Source organism: Diceros bicornis, chromosome 16 (assembly GCF_020826845.1).
Source record: "Diceros bicornis minor isolate mBicDic1 chromosome 16, mDicBic1.mat.cur, whole genome shotgun sequence".
Classification (NCBI taxonomy): domain Eukaryota; kingdom Metazoa; phylum Chordata; class Mammalia; order Perissodactyla; family Rhinocerotidae; genus Diceros; species Diceros bicornis.
In genome coordinates, this window is record NC_080755.1 from 13,364,744 (window position 1) to 13,387,715 (window position 22,972).

A 22,972-nucleotide genomic window follows, 5' to 3' on the forward strand; every position below is an offset into this window, starting at 1 on the left:
TGAACAAATGAGTTCTAAGAAGTAGAGGAGACAAGCAGCTGTCTGCATTGGTATGTAATCGTCAAATGGCACCGGGTCCATTTTTAGGGCCAGTGATGCTTTGCAATCTTTCTTCAGAGATAGGCAACGTTTTTCCAAACAAACCATACTGTGGAGGCCTTATATATTAGTATTACTTAATGAAAAAAAAAAAAAAAAAATTAGAATAGCACTATAGCACATATTAGGGGTTCAAGAAATGTTTACTAAGTTAATGAACAATCCCTCAAATATCAGTTAAAGTATGTTGGTCCAGAATCCATAAAGGAACTTATTAAGAAAGTTGATCAATCCCACATAGAAGTTCTTTTGGGCTTGCTAAAAGCAGGTTAGCATGTAAGAAGTCTGAACACATTTTTGTTCAATACACATCCCTATCTGAATGAATGTAGACAAGAAGTCTAGGAGGGTATATACCAAAATGCTATCCATGGTAATCACTTTAACAAATGAATATGGATGTTTTTTTCTCTCAATGAAAGAACTACAGTGAATAGACATTACTTATGTTTTTTAATTCTTTTTTTGGTGTGTTTTATTTTTTTCCTACAAACTCTTTTTTGACAGGTACCATAATTAAAAGGTTCATTAATTTAGCTTAAATTCATTTACTAGAAATTTGGTAACGTAGTAGAACTTAGCTCGAAATGACAATACAGGATGCAGAAGAGTTGTATAGGTGAGTACTTGATCATTTTTAAACTGAAGACAACCAAAATGATCTCTTAAATGACCAGTCAGCCCTTATTTTTTCTCCTTCTATGTTGTAAGCCAGGGAAACCCATTTTGCTTATCTTTATGTCCCCTTTGTATACCTAGTATAAGAAGCTCAAAGTTTTGTTGCATGGAACAAATGAAGAAACAATCAAATGAACAATCACCTTTCTGAATATACTGAGGCAAGGATATTAGCAACATACTATATTTTCGGTGCATGCTCCAGTCCCCAGGAGTGGTAACTCCCTAACTGATTTCATTAGTACAAACCAGAGCAGCAGCACGGCATGGTGGTGAACAGCTCGGAGTCTGAGGCCAAACTATCTGAGTTTAAACTCTGGCAATAGCAAACTGAACGGCTGGTGACTTGAGCACATTACTTAACTTCTATGCCTCAGTTTTCTCATCTATAAAATGTGAAAGAATCACAAATCCTATCTCACAGGGTTGTTACGAAAATTCAAAAGGGCTAAGAAGAGTGCCTGGCACTTAATATATTATGTAAGTGCCAGCGGGGGAAAAAAAGCCTCTCACTGCTACAAAATAGTTAGCAAATATGGAGCAATTCAGAAACCTGAAAATTCACCTATCTTACACACTCTGAAACACGTGTCACCTTCTCACAATACGCGTAAGATTATTTCAATTTCTAGGAAAAGTTGGTTCTTTAAAACTGCCAAATATCTAAAGAAGCATTCTTTATATCACTGTTTTAAAATAGCTATCCAAAATAATTAAACCTCTATGGTATTAAATGCTGACGATAAAAAGAAGGTCAAGGACAAACTTCTCCTGCAGGAGAAGGAGCTTAGAAAGCTGATAACGGTTTTTCTAAATTCTTAACTGAATCAATACTTAAGAGAATATATTTGAATTACGAACGAGGTATAGTTGGTTTCTCTTGGGCATTTTTTAGGTTTGTAAGATCTTAAATTGTATCTCCACAAGTTTGTTGAATTTGATGTTATATTTTTTCTCTTTGGTTAAAAAAATAAATTTCAATATTAAAATTTATAGCAGAAGTATTTTTCCTCTGAGAAATGCTATTACAGAAAATTAAGGAGGAACGACACATAGAAGGGATAAAAAAACCACTTCACATTTGAAAATAAACTAAATTTAATTAATAAAATGCATTTTAATAGTTATATATATGTATAGTTTCAATATACAAGTACATAATTTCTCAAAAGTATTCCAGACTGTTTTTCATCTAAGCACTATAAAAATTTAACTGAAATTGACACAATTAAAAGTTTTAAGTAGCATTTCAAAATTTCATTTACACACTACTGTCTTCTTCCTCAATGATCTCTCTCCACCTTTAATATACATGTTCTATTTACCATTTCCACATATTTTTCATTCAAATACTATTCATTAAATTTAAAAAGCATGTATAGCAACAACTAGCTCTAAAGATAACACTACAAAATCCCTTCGGGCCTTTAGCTATGTAAAATATCACTATCCATAATATTTTTTACCAACAAAGAATCAGGTTATAAAATATCTTTCGGCAGCAGAGGGATTTTACTTGTTCCATATCTGTCTAAAGACTGTCTTGCTACTAGCCGGGGTGATTTTTCCTCTTGCCTTTTTCTCTGCAGTGATTCTAAGTATAGTGACAGCCACATCAGGCTTTCCTAGTCTCAGCGCAAGCTCAGTGAAAGTCTGGGAAATGTAAGTGGAAACATGAGAGACTGCTTTATTTGGCAGTGCTTTAAAAAAAAAAAAAAAAAGGGCAGGACAAATGGCAAAGCAGTGTTTAGACCGCAGGATGAACAATCAATAGGCAGAAAGCAAGATAGAGGCTTCCTCAGCTTTTGGATCGACAATCAACAGCTGAGAGACTATTTTTTGCTATGGTTGACTAAATATGGTCAGGGAAGAGAGAGGCACAAGAGAGTCTGTTTGCCTGGGAGTGCATGTTTCAAATGCTTAGCTGCCTATAAAGCTGCAACAGTTCAGCCTGTGGCCACTGAGGGAAGAATATAAGTTAACCTCTGTAGTGACCATGTGGAAGTCCTGACCTTGCTTGCAGACTTGACCTCTGGATATGACAAGGTAGCTTCAATACAGATCTACCATTTAATCCTGGAAACTAAAAACCAAAAAAATCTCACAGCAAGAAAGATGCAGAATATTTCCTGGGAAGTCAGAAGAACCCAATCTATTCTGGTGGGCAAAGGAAAATAGGGTGAATGTTTACAATTACTTGGGGGGAGTGAGGTGTGTTTTGTTTTTCGGTTTGTCTTTTTTTAATTATAACATTAACTTCCTCTGCAACTTTTCCCCTCTTCTGAAGCATTTTATCTGAGAAATGAGTGAGGTTCATTTTCTTGGCCGTTGTAGCAGCCTTCCTCGGTTGCTTAACTTTATGTACAGCAGACACAAGGTACTCATATCTGTGCTATACTGGTAATATGACATTCCAAATCAAATGGCCAACGTTGATTCAATTCTATTATAGTTTTTTTTTTAAGAGTAAGGGAAGGAAGAGGGAAAAGATGGCTGATTTATTTTTGTTTGTTCATTTGTTTTTCAAATTTATCTTAAAAGGTAAGGTTCTGTGTTCACTGATACCTCCCCTCACTTCACCCAGCTCATGAAAAGAAGTGCTGAATCAGCGAATAGAGTGAAGGAACCATCAAGATGAGATGGCTGCTGCTGCTATGACTCTCTAGGTCATTATCTCTCTTCCTGCTGCAAACGCTGCATGACACTAAGCTCACAGGTAACAGCACCACAGGGCCTGTACTTTTAAGGATGCTTATGACTTTCTGCATGCTTACCTATTATTGACTCGATATATGTTTTTATTGTTAAATTAAATTCTATCTGGGCATAGCCTAATTTCACAGTTCAAGCAGAGAGCTTATGTAGTGTAAAAAGGAATGTTGTTCAAATACCACGGCTCATAACTCTTGATCTCAAAAATGTACAAATCCATTACTGTCATTTACATTATTAAAGATTTAGTTTTTATTATTTCAGATCAAATGATTTTGCATCCCTAGTAAAGCACACCCTGCTTCCAAAGTATGCCATTTTTTAAAAACTATTAACTATTTCAAGGTTTAGTCAGCCAAGAAAGTTGGCAGATCACAAAATACTTTTTAATGCTTACTCTTAGTTGGCCAGAAAAATAAATCAGAATATGTATGATGAAATTCTAATGCTGCATTGCTGAAACTGCTGTAGTACTGGGCTATCTACTGCTATGTTCTGATTTGCTCTCTATGAGCTGCACTAGCTTTTTATCACACGCTGCAGAAATTCTACTTTCCCTGCCTTTTATCCCCCTCTTTTCCCAAATCTGAAAATTTCGTACGGGTTTCTTTTAAATTAACCTTTTAATACCACAATAATCAAAGGCAACACACCAACTATAATTCTTTTCATGCTAAATGATTAAGCTAAAACCCAAGTGCTCATAGGCTAACACCTTTCAGTTCTTTTAAGTGACACTTTGAAAGAGTCAGCTGTTCTGGTAATTATCCTTTATACTAAAAAAATAAAGAATCAAAAACTAAATTCACCAAAATTAGATATTTATACATTTATTTGAATTTACATTTAACCTAAACAGAAGCACCAAAGTGCAAAATTCAGGTTAAGTAACTAATAAAGACGAACAACAAAGAAGTTTTCAAATGATCATGAGTTCTTATCTGTGAACTTAAAAAAAAAAACAAAAAATTCATCATCTTTAAAAATTGAGTTTACTCACACTCTAAGTTTTTAATAAGATATCTAGTTTGTAAAAAGAATTTGCACCAAATTAATTACTATCTATTTGTAGGCTCTAGAGGCAAACTACAAAATAAGAAGAAATTCACTCTGAAGACTATGAAGAAACACTACGCTGGTCTTACCAATTTCTGAAATACACTCTGTAAAACTCCACTGACTCTATGAATCTCTTACAAAAACAACCAAACCAGGACAAAGTTCAACAGATAACTGGTCAATGTTTAGAAGTACATGTCCACCAAGAACAAGGAACTATAAATGGCACTAATGTCATGCTTCAGGTAAATTTGTTATCAAAAGTTTAGTCTTTGATAGTCTCTGCAAATGATCTACCATTGCTCTACATCAGTAAGCTGACTGTTTTACTAACAAATGGGAAAATAAAACATTTCATGTTTTTACAGCTAACAACTTAGTAATACCTACTCAGAGTACATACTTCTTTATGTACCCATATGAACATACAATGCTATGGAATGTAAAGAAGTATGTATTTTTGGTAGGCAATAAACCACCAAGAGGGAACTAAATTGCAGCTAAAAGAAGCCCTTGCTTCTTTCTATGTGAATGACCTTCATATGATAAATTAACCTAGCATCAAAGAGATGACCTTTGGTAATACTAACACCATAAAAATGTACCTAATACTTACAGATGGAAACTAAATGTCACTAAGATTTATATTTTGTGAAGAAAAAAAGTTCTACTGAAATAGATTTAAAATTATCATGAAACGCCTTTTAAATCTTTTAAGTTTAAAACATACTACATTTTACATTTTTAAATTAAGCACTCATGATTAAAATTTGAATACAAAAGAGAAGACAGTATTACTAGCACAAAAGAATAAAGGATACAGATGACCTATTTTCTGTCTCCACAATTTGATCTTAATTTAAATATAACACATTAGCAGGGCCGACTGATTTGTTAAGAAAAACAAGATATAACAAAAGCTGACTTCATTTACATTAACAGCTATTCTTCATATTTTGATAAATTTTTAATTTAATAATATTAGAGGAATTTCTGAAGCAAGTTTTGTTGTTTTAGGTTTTCTTTTTTGAAAGCTACATAGTCATAATTCTAAAAGACTATCTTTTAAGTAAAATTCTACTCTCAAAGAAAAAAAAAAGTGATCCTTGTCGTTTTCAAGTTCATCAGGTCCTTAACCCAGTCTCTAGTTTAAATGCTGTTATTACTTAGAATAAATTAAAACATAAGATTAATGCATGAAAAATGACAAAATTCTGGGCCACAGCTGTAAGTCAACAGGGCCCATTGGCAATAGACCGCCAAATATTTTTAAAACATTAATTTATTATCTATATTATCCTTAAATTTGCTTTCCCCAAAGGGGGCACATAAAATGAAAACACTATAATCAAGAAACCAATTTACACAGATAGAACAACCATCTCTTATTAGTATTATGCAACTATAATTCAATTTTCATAAATATGATAGACCATTTATAGCATGTTAGAAATACCAAAATACTTTTTTGTATTTTATACAAAATTATTTTGTATAATATATATTTATATATTAATAAAAATTATAAATAATAAAGATGCTAGCAACAATTTATAAACAGTATCTGTTTTAAGCTACAACACACTTAGAAAAAAGAAATGCTACTACTAATATTCATATATCCTAATCATTTCTTACTGAAAATATTATTTCAACTGGAATATTTAGATGTGTAAAAAGCATAATAATATTTTTAATTTTTTGTGTGTCACAAGTTGAATAGAAATGGATATAAGGTTAAGTATAATTTTCTCTGTTTAATAAGACAACTAGATAGTTGTCAAAAGATGATTTTCATTTTATCAACAGATTATAAAGAATGAAAGAATGACTAGATATGGTAGCATATAAGTAATTGCATGTTTACTGGAAATTATAAAAAGCTCATGATTTAAAAATTCTACATTTTCAAAGAAAAAATTAGTTCAAAGCTTAACTCACTTAAGCATAGCCCTTCTTTTTGATCATCCACAAACAGAATGGCAATGCTTCACATTCCATTTGTTAAGTTTAATTGTACATGCCCTAAATACCAAAAACTGAAAATACGTATCTCAAAAGTAGAGGTTCCTCTATAAAACTACTCAAAGGGTATTACTATACCCATGTTTTATAATGAACAATTATATTTGTTATTCTATAGGTATAAAAGTTTTTAATATATTATTAAAAAACTTATATTTCAAGCTGGACTTGAAAACATCCCAGCGCTAAGACCTTTATTGCTATAATAAGAAACAGAAAATAAAATGACAGCATCTGTTATTAATTTTAAAAAATAAAATTATATATACTGATTCTAGTGCCTACAAGTTTAACTTAACATATCTAAGAGTATTTTCAATCACTCTAAAATGTCACATCCATCACTTAGATCAGCTGTTCATTTTTAACTGAGTACATATTAAACTCTGGGCATCTGCTGACACTGGTGTAACTCAAACATTTCAACTGTCTCTCTGACAGGGATAACAGATGCTGACATTATCAAATGTTGTACTATTTTTTTTTTTCCATGGCCTCTCCTTGCCCCGATATGGCCAGTATATGAAACTGAACTGCCATCCAAAAGCACACTTGAGCAACTGGATCTACTAAACAGCTCCCATATAACTAGTAAAAATAGAAGCCAGTTTTATTGCTATCTTCAGCACTTAAGTCCAGGCAATTTAACACCTGTTTCACTTCTATTAGAATAAATAATGGAAAGAATTATAAGTTACATTAATTTCACCAGCAGCAAGATACTTACCAACCAACAGATGCAGAATATACTTAATATGAGAATTGTTTGAATACTGCCTGAATTCATGTTGACCTTCTCCCAGTTCAGTTCAAAACAGTAACTATTTTACTCTTTACATTTCACTGAGAGCATTTACCTGATAGGCAAACTATAATTTCTCAAACTTTTATTTTAAGCAAGTATATTTCAGAAGACATCCCTTCCCGATATTGAAATGCAACACTGAAATCACATTATAACAAAAATTTGTTGTATTGAGTTTTAAATGGTAGATTTTAATATTCAAATTCATGGATTATAGCTAACTACCACAAGTCAATGTATTATTAAACTGAGAATGAGAACTAAGCAATCTGTACCCAAAACAATAGAGAATTCAGTCAAGGAAATAGATCTTTAAAAGGGTTAAATTACTAACCGATGATTAGTAACACTATATAAGCAAAAACAAAGAAAAATAAGTTGGCACACATGGTAGCTCCTTTCAACACAAGTCCAAGCAATACACTGAATACACGTGTGATCTATTTATAAACCAAAGGGCAAAGGTACTTTCTTAAGGCCACTCATATTCCTCCACCCACTGTCAGCAACTTGCTATTAGTCTTCAAGTATAAGACTAAAAAAAGCAGTGCTGGTAGAAACGTGTGACTAGCAGTACTCTTCCTTAACCTATTAGCTTACTTACTTAATTTACTGCTTAGGGATAAATAGAAAACACTCGGAAACACATCAAGGTCTATTTGTTCCTTTAAATGTTGTTGGTTTTGAAAACAGGTTATTCCCTACATTTAAGAATTAAGTGAAGGTGTTAAAAACAAAGATGTACACTGATAATTCCTTAACGCATTAACAACATATTCAAGGATGAAGACTTCTGAACTGTTAGAGTAGCACACAGTAGGAAAACTGCCTTCAAAACAGAAAATTTTACAATTCAATGACTGAAGTACCAATATGAAAATCTCTAACATTTGTAGACAGTCCATAACCATAATTTTATATATAAAAAGCATTTTAACTGTTCTGGATCCCAAACTAGCCGCACTGCAATGCTTTGCTAGAGCTGGTAAAATGGAACCAAATCGCCTCTTCAATGGATTTGGTCCCCTTCAACCAGCTGTAGCTATGCATTGATTACTACAGGACAACCAACGTTTTCATTTATGAGTATCAATCACACGTCAACTAATTTCAACTTATTTCAATTATTCAAATTGTGGTTTAAATCAAATAATTTGTCACTGTTAATTCTACTTGGAAGAGCCATAGTGGTTAACGATATTTATAAAAAGCTTTACGAAAAATGTGTGGATGACTTAAGGATTTCAAATAAAATAATTTTACTTCTATATAGTCTCTTGGTATTAAATTTCTTATCCTTTAGAAAAGAAATGGTAATGAAATCTAGACTATGCCGCATAATAATAATAATAAAAAAAAAACTTCCTTCAGAGAAGAAAATATCTGGGAAGGTCACCTAAAACCGTAACAGGAATGCCACCGTGTGGTTTGCATGGACATGTGCATATTTTAAATTAAAGAAAAATAGAACATTACATAAAATAACACTCTAGAAGCATTGGGTCACTATCTTCCATAGGATTAGCATTTAATTTTACTGCTATTTACCTGAATATTGACGGGTAAGGTGAAAAAGGAGATGATGATACTGCAGAATACCTTGTGGAGAGATTTAAACAGTAAGTATGTAATTCTTCTGACCCCGAACCAGAAGTTTTTAATCCTCAAAAAAGAAAGAAAATGCTAGGCATTGCTACTTTCACTCACATAGATATTTCACCTCTCCATACTTGTTTCCTCAGTTGTAAAAATGAAGATCTCTTCAAATAATAACATTCTATGACTCTCCTCACTCTTTCGTCCTTCACGAAAAATATACACACAAGCTTCTCTCTCTCAGTGGAGAGAAATGAAGGAAGAGGAAAATGACAAATGATCCAATATCCCTCTAATTTTCTTACTGACTGCAATAAAACTACAGACAATGTAATGTTCTTTAATAAATAGAGACAAACATTCAGAATTAATGAAGGGTTACTGATGACAAGTCGTATTGAAAACCTAGATGTTCACACGATTGTCAACTCCTGACCACTCCTCTATTGCAAAGTAAAGATCATCCCCTAAAAGAATGTGGGCCAAAGAAGTTATATGTAAATAAATCTTATCACTTCATTCAAGTTCATAGGCCGCCTTGCTCATATTAATCACATCTCAGTCAGTCACATTCAATATATTTATATGTTACAAGGGTAGATGTATGGACACATAACGAGAGAAACTGGACAAACTGTAAGTATACTATCATCTAATAGACTCTCAGCCATTTTTTATACACAGTCATGTGCTGCATAACAACATTTTGGTCAACGACGGGCCGCATATATGATAGTACTCCAATAAGATTAGTAACAAATAGCCTAGGTGTATTAGGCTATATCATCTAGGTTTGTGTAAGTACACTCCATGATGTTTGCACAATGACGAAATCACTGAACGATGCGTTTCTCAGAACATATTCCCTTCATTAAGTAACACATGACCATAAAGCACTCAGCATGTTCAGAGTTTATAAGAAAAGAAAAACACTAAACACCAAGATATGGTCAGATTATCAAATCTTCCTATATTCAACATAGTCTCATTTACCAGACTATATTTCAGAATTTAAAAAGTTAAATAAATGTATCACAACGTTCTAGAGGGAAAATATGAGTTGCTCACATATTCAGTAAGATTTAGTAAGTGTCTTTGTGGGAATAGATAGATAAGTAAATAAGAAATGCCTGTGAAGTTATTCTAGCGCTAACCTGAAAACGTAACATGTATATCACATCATGTTCACTCATATTTTACTGTTACTTTTCACATTCAATTTATATTAACGAAACATTTGTAAATAACACTACACTAAGTAACTTTATAATACTGTCACCAGCACTTCCAAAATACTGTTTTTTGCCAGCTTTACAGAGAATACTGCTAATTTACTTTTATGTCTGTGAGGGAGCTCTAAAAACTTAAAGGCAGCTATAAGCGCAACGTCCTCACAAAAGTACCTAAGTAATGTGCAGATTAATGCTAATCCAAAGAAATTTAGTTTTCATTTTTAACAACAGAAATGATTTCTGCTCTTCATTTAAATCTGAAATTTTACTCATATACAAAAAGAAAAGATAATATGGCTAAACTCTAGGGAAAACATCTCTATAAATATCAAATATCAGAATACACAAACAGCATTGTTCTTAGTTAAGATTTCTTAAAATAAAAAAACTACTATATTAAAACATATTGTAACTGCGTTCTAAAATGCTCCAAATTTTATAAAGCACAACAAAAGTACTCAGTGTCTCACAGCAAAAACATAATTCTCTTCCACAATTCTGAAAGAACAGAAATGGCTTATAACTCCTTTTCTCTCTTTTTTTTTTTTGTGAGGAAGATCAGCCCTGAGCTAACATCCATGCTAATCCTCCTCTTTTTGCTGAGGAAGACCGGCTCTGAGCTAACATCTATTGCAAATCCTCTTCTTTTTTTTCCCCCAAAGCCCCAGTAGATAGTTGTATGTCATAGCTGCACATCCTTCTAGTTGCTGTATGTAGGATGCGGCCTCAGCATGGCCAGAGAAGCAGTGCGTCAGTGCGCACCCGGAATCTGAACCCCAGCCACCACTAGCGGAGCGCGCGCACTTAACCGCTAAGCCACGGGGCCCGCCCAACTCCTTTTCTCTTAATGTCTTTATTTCAGCTAGTGTCATATTATGAGGAAACATCAAGATCAACTTTAAAATCTGGAATCCCCACTGATCTGCAGCTTTGAAATCTAGATTTCAAAGTACATTCTTCAGAAATATAGGACATCTAGACATATTTTTGATGACAAAGAAAATTACATTTTCTTTTAGAAAAGCAAATCCAATAATTATTAACTCTACTGTGTTACTGACTTATTGCTGAAAAATTATTATTGTTAACTAAAAGCAAAGCTAGGGAACAGAATAATACTTAAATTCCACATGTGTACACATGCACATACAAATTTTGGAAATTTTTCCATATTACTAACCATAATAAATCAAAACAATTCTAAGTAAATATTTGTGCTGGTAATATTTTTACAGTAGAAAAAATATAGACATTCTAATTAAAAAACTCAAAAAATAGCTAAGAATTATACTAACTAAAGCACCATCAACTGTGATTAAAATTGACTATACATAAAGTCTAACAGTTAAGCCAAGAATACTGAAGAAGTATAACTGCAATATAAAACAAAGATCACAAAGAACAAATTAAAATGTTATAATTCAAGGTAATGAAGTCATTAAGTTATATAAATTATAAAATGCTTATAAAGAGAAAATGTTAGCACATTTGTTAATCATATTTAATATTTTATCCACAAATGCTAAGTTCATCAGGTTCTGGAAATAAAAATGTACTATAGCTGGTTTTCACAAATAAGTGTTAAAGCCAAACACTTTTTTAATTCTGAGTACTTCTCAGAATTGGTTCCTTCTGTCTTATGACATCACTGGTTAGCACAGGGGCCAATTTTAAGAATAAGAAATTTGATAAGGAAAAAAGAACTCAAAACAACCCAACTTGCAACTACAACTGATATATAAGTTGTGTCATCTTCTGATACTCTTTAGTGTCCAATTAAAATCACACTCTTTATCTGGCAATCTACATAAAATGTCTTAAGGAAATGGGAACAAAGAAGTCATGTAGCTTTAATTGAAGCACCACTTTGTTGTAGAATGAAAATGGTTTTCTTCCTTTTTTCTTAATGTTATCTGACACCAATTATCTGCTTGGAGCAGTCATTTTACAAATTTTCAGAGGAATTCTCAAAAACTGAACAAACAAAAGTAGTCTATTTTCTCCCCCTTGTATATACTCGGCATTATTAAATATACTACACCTACTCCCAATAAAGTAAAATAATTCAAAATATTTGCAAGTTACTCATTTGCTAAACACTTCAATTTTCAGTTTATCTTAAACTTTATGATTTAATACTGTAATCTAAATTCCCTCAATAAAGTCTCTTTTTGACCATTCTAATCTGAAGTAATTGCTCTGTTTGAACTCCTAACAGTTTCTCTACAGAATTTATTTTGTAATTGATATAAACACTCTTGTGATAATTAACACTGTGCTGACTGTCAAATTAAGACTAACATTTATTGAGTTCCTACTACAGTGAAAGCACTGTGGGAAACATACAGATGAATATGAGGGCCCACAATTTTAAAAGAAAGAAACATAAAAATGCACATACTAAGGGACAGTACAAAGCAGATTATAAGTGCAATAAAATAAGAACACAGACAAGGAAATATAGGGCAAATAGAAAATAATTTCAATGATGAGATCTAGTTCTGGAAGAAAGATGATTAAGATAAAGAAGGTGGATAAGGGCGTCCTGATAGAAGAAAATGCTCAAATAAATGAAAGAAGAAAGCAAACAGACTTAGGAAAGAAGAGTAGTGTAGTGTAGCTAAAGGGCAAGGTGGGCAGAGGGCTTTTAATTAGTGGGAGATAAAGTTAGAAAGACAGGCACAGAACACACCAGAACTGAGTCTGAATGCCAAGTCAAGGTGTACAGATTTTATTCTATGTACAATAGGAAGCAACTGAGGATTTGGGAACAGGAGAGGAGAGTCATTAGATACACACTTTTAGAATGATAATTTGGTAACTGTATGAAAGTTAAAATCAGAGATAAGACTGAAATGAGGGAGAACAATTAGAAAGATACTGTAATGGTCCAGGTAAAAGTGGTGACTACTTAGGTCAGCAACGATGGAAATAGAAAGAATGGAATGGACTGAAAAGACTTGTAGAGTAAATGGAATTTTCGAACTAATTGGAAGTTCAGAATGAGTGAGCGAGTAGTCAAAGATAACCCTAAGCAAAGAAGGAGCATGGGGAGCGACGTATGAACACATTGTTAGTTAAATCATTCACACTGTCCATGTGTTCCAGTCTTGCTTCACATATAGACCATAATACAGAAAAAGTAATATAAAGTGCTTAAGAACTACGATTCTAAAGTCAGATAGACCTTGCTCAAATTCCAGCTGCTCCACTAGTCAACTGTGTGATCCTGAATAAGTCATCTCTTTATAAGCCTCACATTTTCAACTATAAAATGAGGATATTAACACCTACCTCAAAAAGCTAGTCAAAGGCTTAAATGAGATAATGCATGTAAACCACTCAGAAGAGGCCCGGCATGTGGTAAGTGCTACCATCATCATCTTCTACTTGAAAGGCAGGGAACATATGATACTATTTTGTCTCCTTCACAACTTCAAGTGTTGTGAAGTGTTCAAATACTTGTAATTTGAAAAAACAAATCAAGACATAATCTAAAATATGGTCACTTATTTCATCCTACATTGTGTACCCCTTTTTATGGGTACCAACAAGCAAAAGCAATAAAATCTTTTTGTTCTCTGTGCTCACCCTCTAGTGGTGATCCTAAGAAGCTAAAAAATAGCAAAAAATCAGAAGGAAACATGATAGAAAAATGCAATATGGAACCAAAGAATAAGAATTCATGGTGACCACAGTTAATAATACTGTATTGTATATTTGAAAGTTGCTAAGAGACTAGATCCTAAAAGTTCTCAACACACAAAAAATTTGTCAGTATGTGTGGTGATGGATGTTAACTAGACTTATTGTGGTGATCATTTTGCAATATATACATATATCTAACCATTATGTTCCATACCGGAAACTAATATAATGTTGTATGTCAATTATATCTCAATTAAAAAAAATTCAGGATCGATTAAATTATCAAAAACTCCAGGGGGCTAACCCAGTGGTGCAAGCGGTTAAGTGCACACTCCGCTGCGGTGGCCCGGGGTTCACCAGTTCAGAACCCCGGGCGCACACTGATGCACTACTTGTAGAGCCATGCTGGGGCGGCATCCCATATAAAGTAGAGGAAGATGGGCACGGATGTTACCTCAGAGCCACTCTTCCTCAGGAAAAAAAAAAAAAAGAGGATCGGCATCAGATGTTAGCTCAAGGCTGATCTTCCTCACAAATAAATAAATAAATAAGCAAACAAACTCCAAAGTGAACACTTCCTTCAGTCAAGACATGTAGGGCTGATTCAACAGAAGACATCTAATGCAGAATTTTCTAAAGGTAAAGTTATTCTAAAACATTCAGTCATGGAAAGTTCTAGGTTAAGCAAAGCTAAGCATTTTCCTTTTCTGTGGGACTTTCCAGATATTTTATGAATTCTATGACTTCCCAAAAGTCTTTCTTAAACTTTAACCAGCAAATGCTTTTCTCAGCAGACCACCTATTATTATATCAAAGGTTGGAGAACATCTATACTAGAAGTTTATAAAACTATATTATTAATAAGGAATTAGGTAACTTAACAGTTATTTAGCCACAAGTTTAAAAAAATAATTACTATGCAAATGGATAACATGATTAGAGGGTACCCCTGACAATGATCCTGAAGAAACAAAAAAATGAATTTTAATTAAATCTTTAGAAAATAAGCAAGTATTCCTGATACTTTATATCCATATTTAATATATATTTAAATAGCCATTTTGTAAAACTTGTATTAGTTTTACAACCAAAAAATCATCACATAAAACTAATCTATTTAATGAAGATATAATTTTCACAGACCTTAAAACTATTTAAAACACTACAATAAGCCAAAATTATCTCCTCATCAGTATCAGAAAAAGAGAACTAGCAATAGGAAAATATTTTTAAATTGCATATAAAATAGTAAAAGGTGACATCTTTACCTGGGATTTCCTCTTAGTGCAGCATGGTGTAGAGCATTAAATCCATTATTGTTTGTAATGGTAACATCTGCTCCAGCTTCCAGAAGAACTGCCAGGATGTCATCACGTTTCTTACTTATTGCATCATGAAGAGGGGTATCACCTTCAGAATCCTTTTTGGTTTAAGTTTAAAGAGACTTTCATTAGTTCTTCAATTAATCATCACATGTAACATTAATACTTATACTGAACTACTGAACAAAGAAACAAAAACAGAAGCCATATCCAACAAACATCAATAAAACATGCTGTGTGTTAAATTAAAAAATACAGGCAAGAAACATTAGCCTCATTATAGTAAATAAACTCATACTCAATCTAGATGGAAAACACAACAAAGAAAGAAAAATCAAAGAAGTACTCTCAAAGATAATTCAGCAAATAACAATATTAATGATTTGGAAAAGCTGCCTCCAAAAATTCATTAGTTTAAAATGGCCTGCTATACCATATTCCCACCATTAATTGTTGTACCCTGAATTTCCACACCAAACCTACACCAGTCTTGGAGCCCCATAGCACTGAATGAAAAGTGAGTGGTTCTCAACCTCAGCTGCGCTGTAGAATCTGCTGGGGAGCTCTTAAAAATCCTGATACCCAGGCTGCTCTTCAGACCAACTACCCCAGAATCTCTAGGGGTGAGACCCAGGCATCAGTAGTTTTTCAGGGCTTTCCAGCTGAATATATTGGGCAGTCATGGCTGAGAATCACTAATCTACATGTTCTCAAAGGGCAGGAAAGTAGCTAGTTAACTCAAAATGAAAACAAATGTAGAAGAAATCTGGCATCTCAGTCTACCTTTTTTTCAAGATTGACTTGAATCTTGACTTGAATCCTTTACTGACTACTTTTTTTCATTAATCAACTGATTTAGCAATAAGTTGTTATTCATTATCAGTCATCTGCATAAATGGATAATTTAGACCTCATTCATTTCATACTTTCATAAATACTATTTTCAGTAAAGCCATGTATAGCCTAACCTATGGTATATACTACGGTGGCCAAATCCAGCCTGCCACCTATTTTTGTAAATAGTTTTATTGGAACACAGCCACACACATCCATTTACGTATTATCTGTGGCTGCTTTCATGCTACAATGGCAGCACTGGATAGCTGTGACAGAAATCATATGAAAGCCTAAAATATTATCTGGCCCTTTACAGAAAAAGTTTGCCAATCCCAGGCATATATTCATCTACCCACATAAGAAATTCCTAATACAGGTTCACTCCAACAATCCATCTGCTATCCTCCTATCTGATGGCACTAAAAATTCATAGACTCCAACTTGAGATGGGCTCTTAACACGGCTGGAATAAGCTCCTACAAGCCCTGATCTGTCCTGCCTTCTAGTCCCCACAGTAGCTGTTCCAAACATTTATCATTCGTTTCAATTACCCTTTCTATACCTACCACTCCCCACTCACTCTCAACAAATGACTTTGCCCTCCATTTTAGACCAAAAAAGTGAGCAGGTATAAATTCCCTCTCCTTCAACAGATTAACACTCCCTAGTTCCTCCCCCATCCTCCAATCTTTCCATCCACTTAGAAGCTGTCAGTTCCAAAATGGCTATACCTCAAAAATTTTAGTCTCTAATAACCAGCTAGCTGAACAAAACCTCTGATTCTTTCAGTTCTTCTCAAACTCTCAGTCCTCAGTTCTTCTTCTTCATTACTTCTCTAAGATCTACCCAATTTAATTCATTCGGTTGCTAAAACTTTGGATGGGAAGAATCACCTCTTAGAGGACTCTTGCTTCAAAAATTAGATCCAACTTTAAATCAACCCTAAAACCCTATATATTTTCTAAAACAGAAAATCTTCCAAGACTAGACTAATGACTAGACCAAGACTCTAAGATAAATTAAGCTACAATTAAAATAATTTAGATAGTGGGGCTGGCCCAGTGGCGCAAGCAGTTAAGTGCACGCACTCCGCTGCAGCAGCCCGGGGTTCGCCGGTTTGGATCCCGGGCGCGCACCGACGCACCGCTTGTCAAGCCATGCTGTGGCGGCATCCCATATAACGTAGAGGAAGATGGGCATGGATGTTAGCCCAGGGCCAGTCTTCCTCAGCAAAAAAAGAGGAGGATTGGCAGATGTTAGCTCAGGGCCGATCTTCCTCACAAAAAAAATAATAATAATAATAATTTAGATAGTTATGAAGTAACTATTATGAAATGCAGCCAATCATACTTCTTTAAGTCCCCGTCCCCACCCCCAATATAAAACTAATCTGACATTTTCTTTAAAAAGGCTTTTCTAAGAAGGAATAGCTGCCAATTTTATTATATTCTACACCTTTGGTATCATTTACTATGACTGTACAAGCAAGAACTGATAACAACAGAATGCTTACCATAGAACCTAGTACTTCCCTCTAATAGGATTCTAGCAATACCTGCAGAATCTATTTCTTTAAAAGTTTTACCTGAAGACTGGGATGACAGCCAAAGTCCAATAACGTCTTCACAACTTGAAGATGACCTTTATTGACAGCAATATGAAGTGGTGTCTGTCGGCGCTTGTTGCGAGCATTCAAATCAGCGCTGCCTCGGTGTAGTACTTCTATAACAGCACCTTCGTCTCCAAAAGCTGCGTGATGAACGGCTCTATCTCCATCTTTATCCTAAACATCAGTATTTCAATCTGAATTAATGAATACTTAAGAAAGAAAAACCTGAAGCTATAATTCACCAAGAACCAGATTAATGTGAGAAAGAGAAACAGAATGGAGCCAACAAAATAATTAGAAATTCACTTGAATAGCGATTAACTCCAAAGATGAATGATGAACCTGGATCAATATATCATGTCACACATATATTGGACAAAGAGTTTTTTGTTTTTGAGGAAGATCAACCCTGAGCCAACATCCATGCCAATCCTCCTCCTCTTTTTTTTTTCCCCAAAGCCCCAGCAGACAGGTGCACGTCACAGTTGCACATCCTTATAGTTGCTGCATGTGGGACATGGCCTCAGCATGGCCGGAGAAGCAGTGCATCAGTGCACGCCCGGGATCCGAACCTGGGTCGCCAGTAGCGGAGCAGACGCACCTAACCGCTAAGCCACGGGACCGGCCCCTGGACAAAGAGTTTTATCAGAAGTAGTTCAATTCTTCATTACTCCTAATTTATCAGCCATGACGATAAGTTAACATTAGGAAAGTGTTAAATTATGATACAACTATATAAACTTTCCATTTAAAAAATTTTATAAAGACTTTTTATATTATATACCCTTTTTTATTTTATATTATTCCATACTCCATTTCAAAAGTAAGCCTGCTCTAAGACTTTCTCCAGAGCAGTGGTTTTTGCAAGGGGTTTGAAAATTCATATGGTACTCAGAATTATTTAACTACTTTTCAAGGATAAGAGATAAACACTGTTGTGATTAAATACATTTAATGTGTTTAAATACATTAAAAAAAAACAGTTGCTGATTTCAAAATAGTTTTTGGTCTTGGCGTATCTTCTCAAACGGATATTAAAAGTAAAGTCATTCATTCATTCTGGGGCCGGCCCGGTGGTGCAAGCGGTTAAGTGCACACGTTCCGCTGTGGCGGCCCGGGGTTCACCGGTTCGGATCCCGGGTGTGCACCGACGCACCGCTTGTTAAGCCATGCTGTGGCAGAGTCCCATATAAAGTGGAGGAAGATGGGCATGGATGTTAGCCCAGGGCCAGTCTTCCCCAGCAAAAAAAAAAGAGGAGGATTGGCATTGGATGTTAGCTCAGGGCTGGTCCTCCTCACAAAAAAAAAAAAAAAAGTAAAGTCATTCATACAGGAGTCCACAAAGATTTGACAACCATTCTTGAAAAGGTAGGAAAATCACGACTCAGGAGTACTTCCACCTTATGAATATTTCAGCTAAACCAGGCTAGGAGTTTTTGTTCCTATCAACCTTGAGTATAAAGAAACTAGCAAACTATCACATGAAAGACAAGATTCAACTCTTTTGTCTCTGAGCAGCGTTATATTAAACATCCCAGAAAAACAAGCTTTTCACACACACACAAAAAATTTATGTTCGTGTGTGTGCGCACGTGTGTATCTTAACCTCTCTAGTAAGGCACTTCAATATTTCAGAATCTTATATTTAAAAAGATCTTCCTAACCTCCAATCTGGATTTACTTTCTGTTACAATTTTTAAGCTTAACTAGTGTTACTCCTTCTGTTAAGAAAGGAACCACTCACACTCACTGAATGCAAAGAGGAACAATGTATGAAGTGTACCATACACTTATGGTTGTTAGAAAACTGCTACTGAAACACTTTTATGCAGGTTCTGTCAACAATTTATTTATGTTAAAAAAAAAAAAAGATTTTCAAAAATACAGATGCACTAAAAAACAACAGTTAAATTTATTTCCAGGTTTCTTCTAAATTAGGAAACCTCAGTTGCACAAAGACCTTAAACAGGGTCTTCTTTTGGATTCATCTTAAGTATTCCAAATAAACCTAAAACATACAGCTCATTATTCTGTCTGATACTGGCACCAAATGAGATGCTGAGGGACAACATTATAGCTGGCCTCCAAAAGGTTACCTAAAAGGATTTGTGGAGGGACCTCAAATTAAATCTAAAACTGATCTTGGTTCTTTCTACCCTCTTGTCTCCTTCTCTTTCCAAAACTGCTCTGGTTCCAGTCTTCTCTATCTTAGCTGATAGAACCAAAGACCATATAGTCAACACAACCACCAACAAAACATGGTGAGTAGGTCATGCTCACCTACTTCCTTTCCCTGAGCCCCTATATGCAAGCACCAAATTCTATGGCTTTTGCTGCTCAATTTATGCTCGTATCTATTCTCTTCACCAGTTCTACCACGGATTAATTCAGGCCTTACATTTTCTCTCACCTGACCTATTGCCATAGCTCACCCTGCCTCCACTTTATTCTTATCCCAATCTATTTTTCACACATAAGACAGAATTCTCTCTGTAAAACACAAAATTTACGTTTAAAACTCTTTAATGTAACTCTAGTATATAGAACAAACCTCGTTTAAAGCCTACTTCTGTGGACCATTCCAGACTCATCCGTTGCCATAGTTGCTTCACATAAAAAACACTTATCAACTTATTTGACCCCATATGTTCATATGCTGCTCTCCAGATTTCAATGCTCTCATTTATCACCTTGTTGGCTTGAGAATAGATAGCCTTTAAAACTCAGCTCACGCAACTCCTCTCCTATGAAATGTGAATCAAGGTGGCAACAGTGACTCCATTTTGTACCTTGGACTCCATCTTGTTACAAATATGAAATTGTGCTGAACTTGCTCACTTGCCAAAAGGGAATTATTTGCTGAGAAGGGACTTTCTGAAGGACTGTGCAAAAATATACTTTTTCTGGTTGCAACAAGATGTCCTTGAGTAAGCCAATGAACTGTAATATAAATCTACCCTCCCTAACAAACAACTGAGGTAATTGGTCTGGGCTCTCCATTTTGCTAATAAAAACTCCTGACTTTTACTCCTCAGGAGGACACCTGTCTGGCTGCTCAGGGAATCTGTGTTGCCCAAATTGCAAATCTAAGACCCCAAATAAATGCTCTCCTTTTGTTCTGCAGTTGCCTTTTTTTTTTTTAAGTTGACAGAAACTTCCCCTGACTCTCACAAAGTTAATTTATCTCTCCTTCTATTATCTCACTTATCACACTACAGTATAATTATTTGTTTCCAAGTCTGTCATTTTTATTTGACTGTGAGCTTCTTGGCATCTACAACTGTGACTTAATCATCTTTATTCCCAGGATATACCACAGTGCCTACTAACTAATAAGAACCAAAATGGGTGCTGAATTGAATCCTTAATATGCCTTAATAACAATCTTGCTTTTTTAATGATTTTTTTTTGTGGTAAAATATAAATAACATGAAACTTATCATCTTAACCAATTTTTAAGTGTACAGTTTAGTGGTATTAAGCACATTCATACTGTTGTGCACCCATCACCACCATCCATCTCCAGAACTCTTTTCATCTTGCAAAACTAAAACTCTATACACGTTACACAGTAACTCCCCATTCTCCCTATCCTCAGCCCCTGGAAACCATCATTCTACTTTCTGTCTCTATGATTTCTACATCAATGTTCATAAAGGATATTGGTCTGTAGTTTTCTTTTCTTATAGTGTCTTTGCCTGGCTGTGATATCAAGGTAACACTGGCCTCATAGAATGAGTAAGGAAGCGTTCTCTCCTCTTCAATATTTTGGAAAAGTTTGTGAAAGACTGGTGTTAGTTATTCTTTAAATGTTTGATAGAATTCACCATTGAAATCATCAGGTCCAGGGCTTTTCTTTGTCGGGAGATTTTTTATTACTGATTCAATCTTCTTACTAGTTACAGGTCTATTCAGATTTCCTGTAACATCTTCATGATTCAGTCTTAGTTGGTTTTGTGTTTCTAGATATTTGTCCATTTCATTTATGTTACCCAATTCATTGACATAACAACTGTTTATAATACTCTTGTAATTCTTTACATTTCTATAGAATTGGTAGTAATGTCCTCACTTTCATTTCTGATTTTAGTAATTTGGTTTTCTTTTTTCTTAGTCCATTTAGCTAAACATTTGTCAATTTTTCTGATCAAAGAACCAATTTTTGGTTTCATTGATTTTCTCTATTGTTTTTTCTATTCTGTTTGTTTATCTCTGCTTGAATATTTTATTACGTTCGTTCTACTACCTGTGGGTTTAGTTTCTTCTTCTTTTTCTAGTTCCTTAAGTTGTAAAGTTAGGTTGTTGATTTGGTAACTTTTTTTTTAAATATAAGCATTTATAGCTATAAATTTCCCCATTAGCACTGCTTTCGCTGCATCCCATAGCTTTTAGTATGTTGTGCTTTTGTTTTCATCCATCTCTAAGTATTGTCTAATTTCCCTCGTGATTTCTTCTTTGATTCATCCATTGACTAAGAGTGTGCTATTTAATTTCCACCGATTTGTGAATTTTCCAGTTTTCCTTGTATTATTGATTTCTAACTTCATCACACTGTGGTCAGAGAAGACATTTTGTATGATAGCCACCTTTTTAAATCTACTGAGACATAATTTGTGACCTAACATATGGTCTATCCTGAAGAATGTCCCAGGTGCACTTGAGAAGCATGTGTTTTCTGTTGTTGTTGGGCAGAATGTTGTGTGTGTCTGTTAGCTTTAGTTGGCTTACTGTATTGTTCAAGTCCTCTACGTCTTTACTTATCTTCTGTCTGGTTGTTCCATTATTGAGAATAGGATATTGAAGTCTCCAACTATTATTGTAGAAGCTATTTCTTCCTTCAATTCTGTCAATTTGGTTTGATATATTTTTATGCTCTTTTATTAAGCATGTAAATGTTTATAATTAATATATCTTCTTGCTATATTGAATCTTTTATTAATAAATGATGTCCTTGTCTCTTATAACCTTTCTAATTTAAAGTCTATTTTGTGTAAAATTAGTATAGCTACCCCTGCTCTCTTTTGGTTACTACTTGCATGGAATATCTTTTTCCATCCTTTCACTTTAAACCGATTGGTGTCTTTGCATCTAAAGTGAGTCTCCTATAAACAGCATACAGTTAGAACAAGCTTTCTGTTTTTGTTTTTGTTCCTAATCCATTCTGCCATTCTCTGTCTTTTGGAGAGTTTAATCCATTTACATTTAGGGTAATTACTGATAAGGAAGAACTTCTATCATTTTGCTATTTGTTTTCTATATGTCATATAGCTTTTATGTCTTTTGTTTCCTACATTACTGTCTCTTTTGTATTTAGTTGATTTTTTGTAGTGAAACATTTTAATTCCCTTCT

At 34.3% G+C, this 22,972-nt stretch overlaps 1 protein-coding gene across 3 annotated transcripts in view; it reads right to left on the minus strand.

The window, feature by feature from the left end:
• Positions 1 to 22,972, minus strand: part of MIB1 (MIB E3 ubiquitin protein ligase 1) — a 118,039-nt gene that overhangs the window by 30,430 nt on the left and 64,637 nt on the right. For all 3 annotated transcript variants that reach the window (XM_058556824.1, XM_058556823.1, XM_058556825.1), the window contains 2 exons: positions 17,599 to 17,796; positions 15,123 to 15,274 (listed from right to left, as the gene is read on the minus strand). In XM_058556824.1, coding sequence (XP_058412807.1) covers positions 15,123 to 15,274; positions 17,599 to 17,796 — 350 coding nt within the window. The remainder of the gene's footprint in view (positions 1 to 15,122; positions 15,275 to 17,598; positions 17,797 to 22,972) is intronic.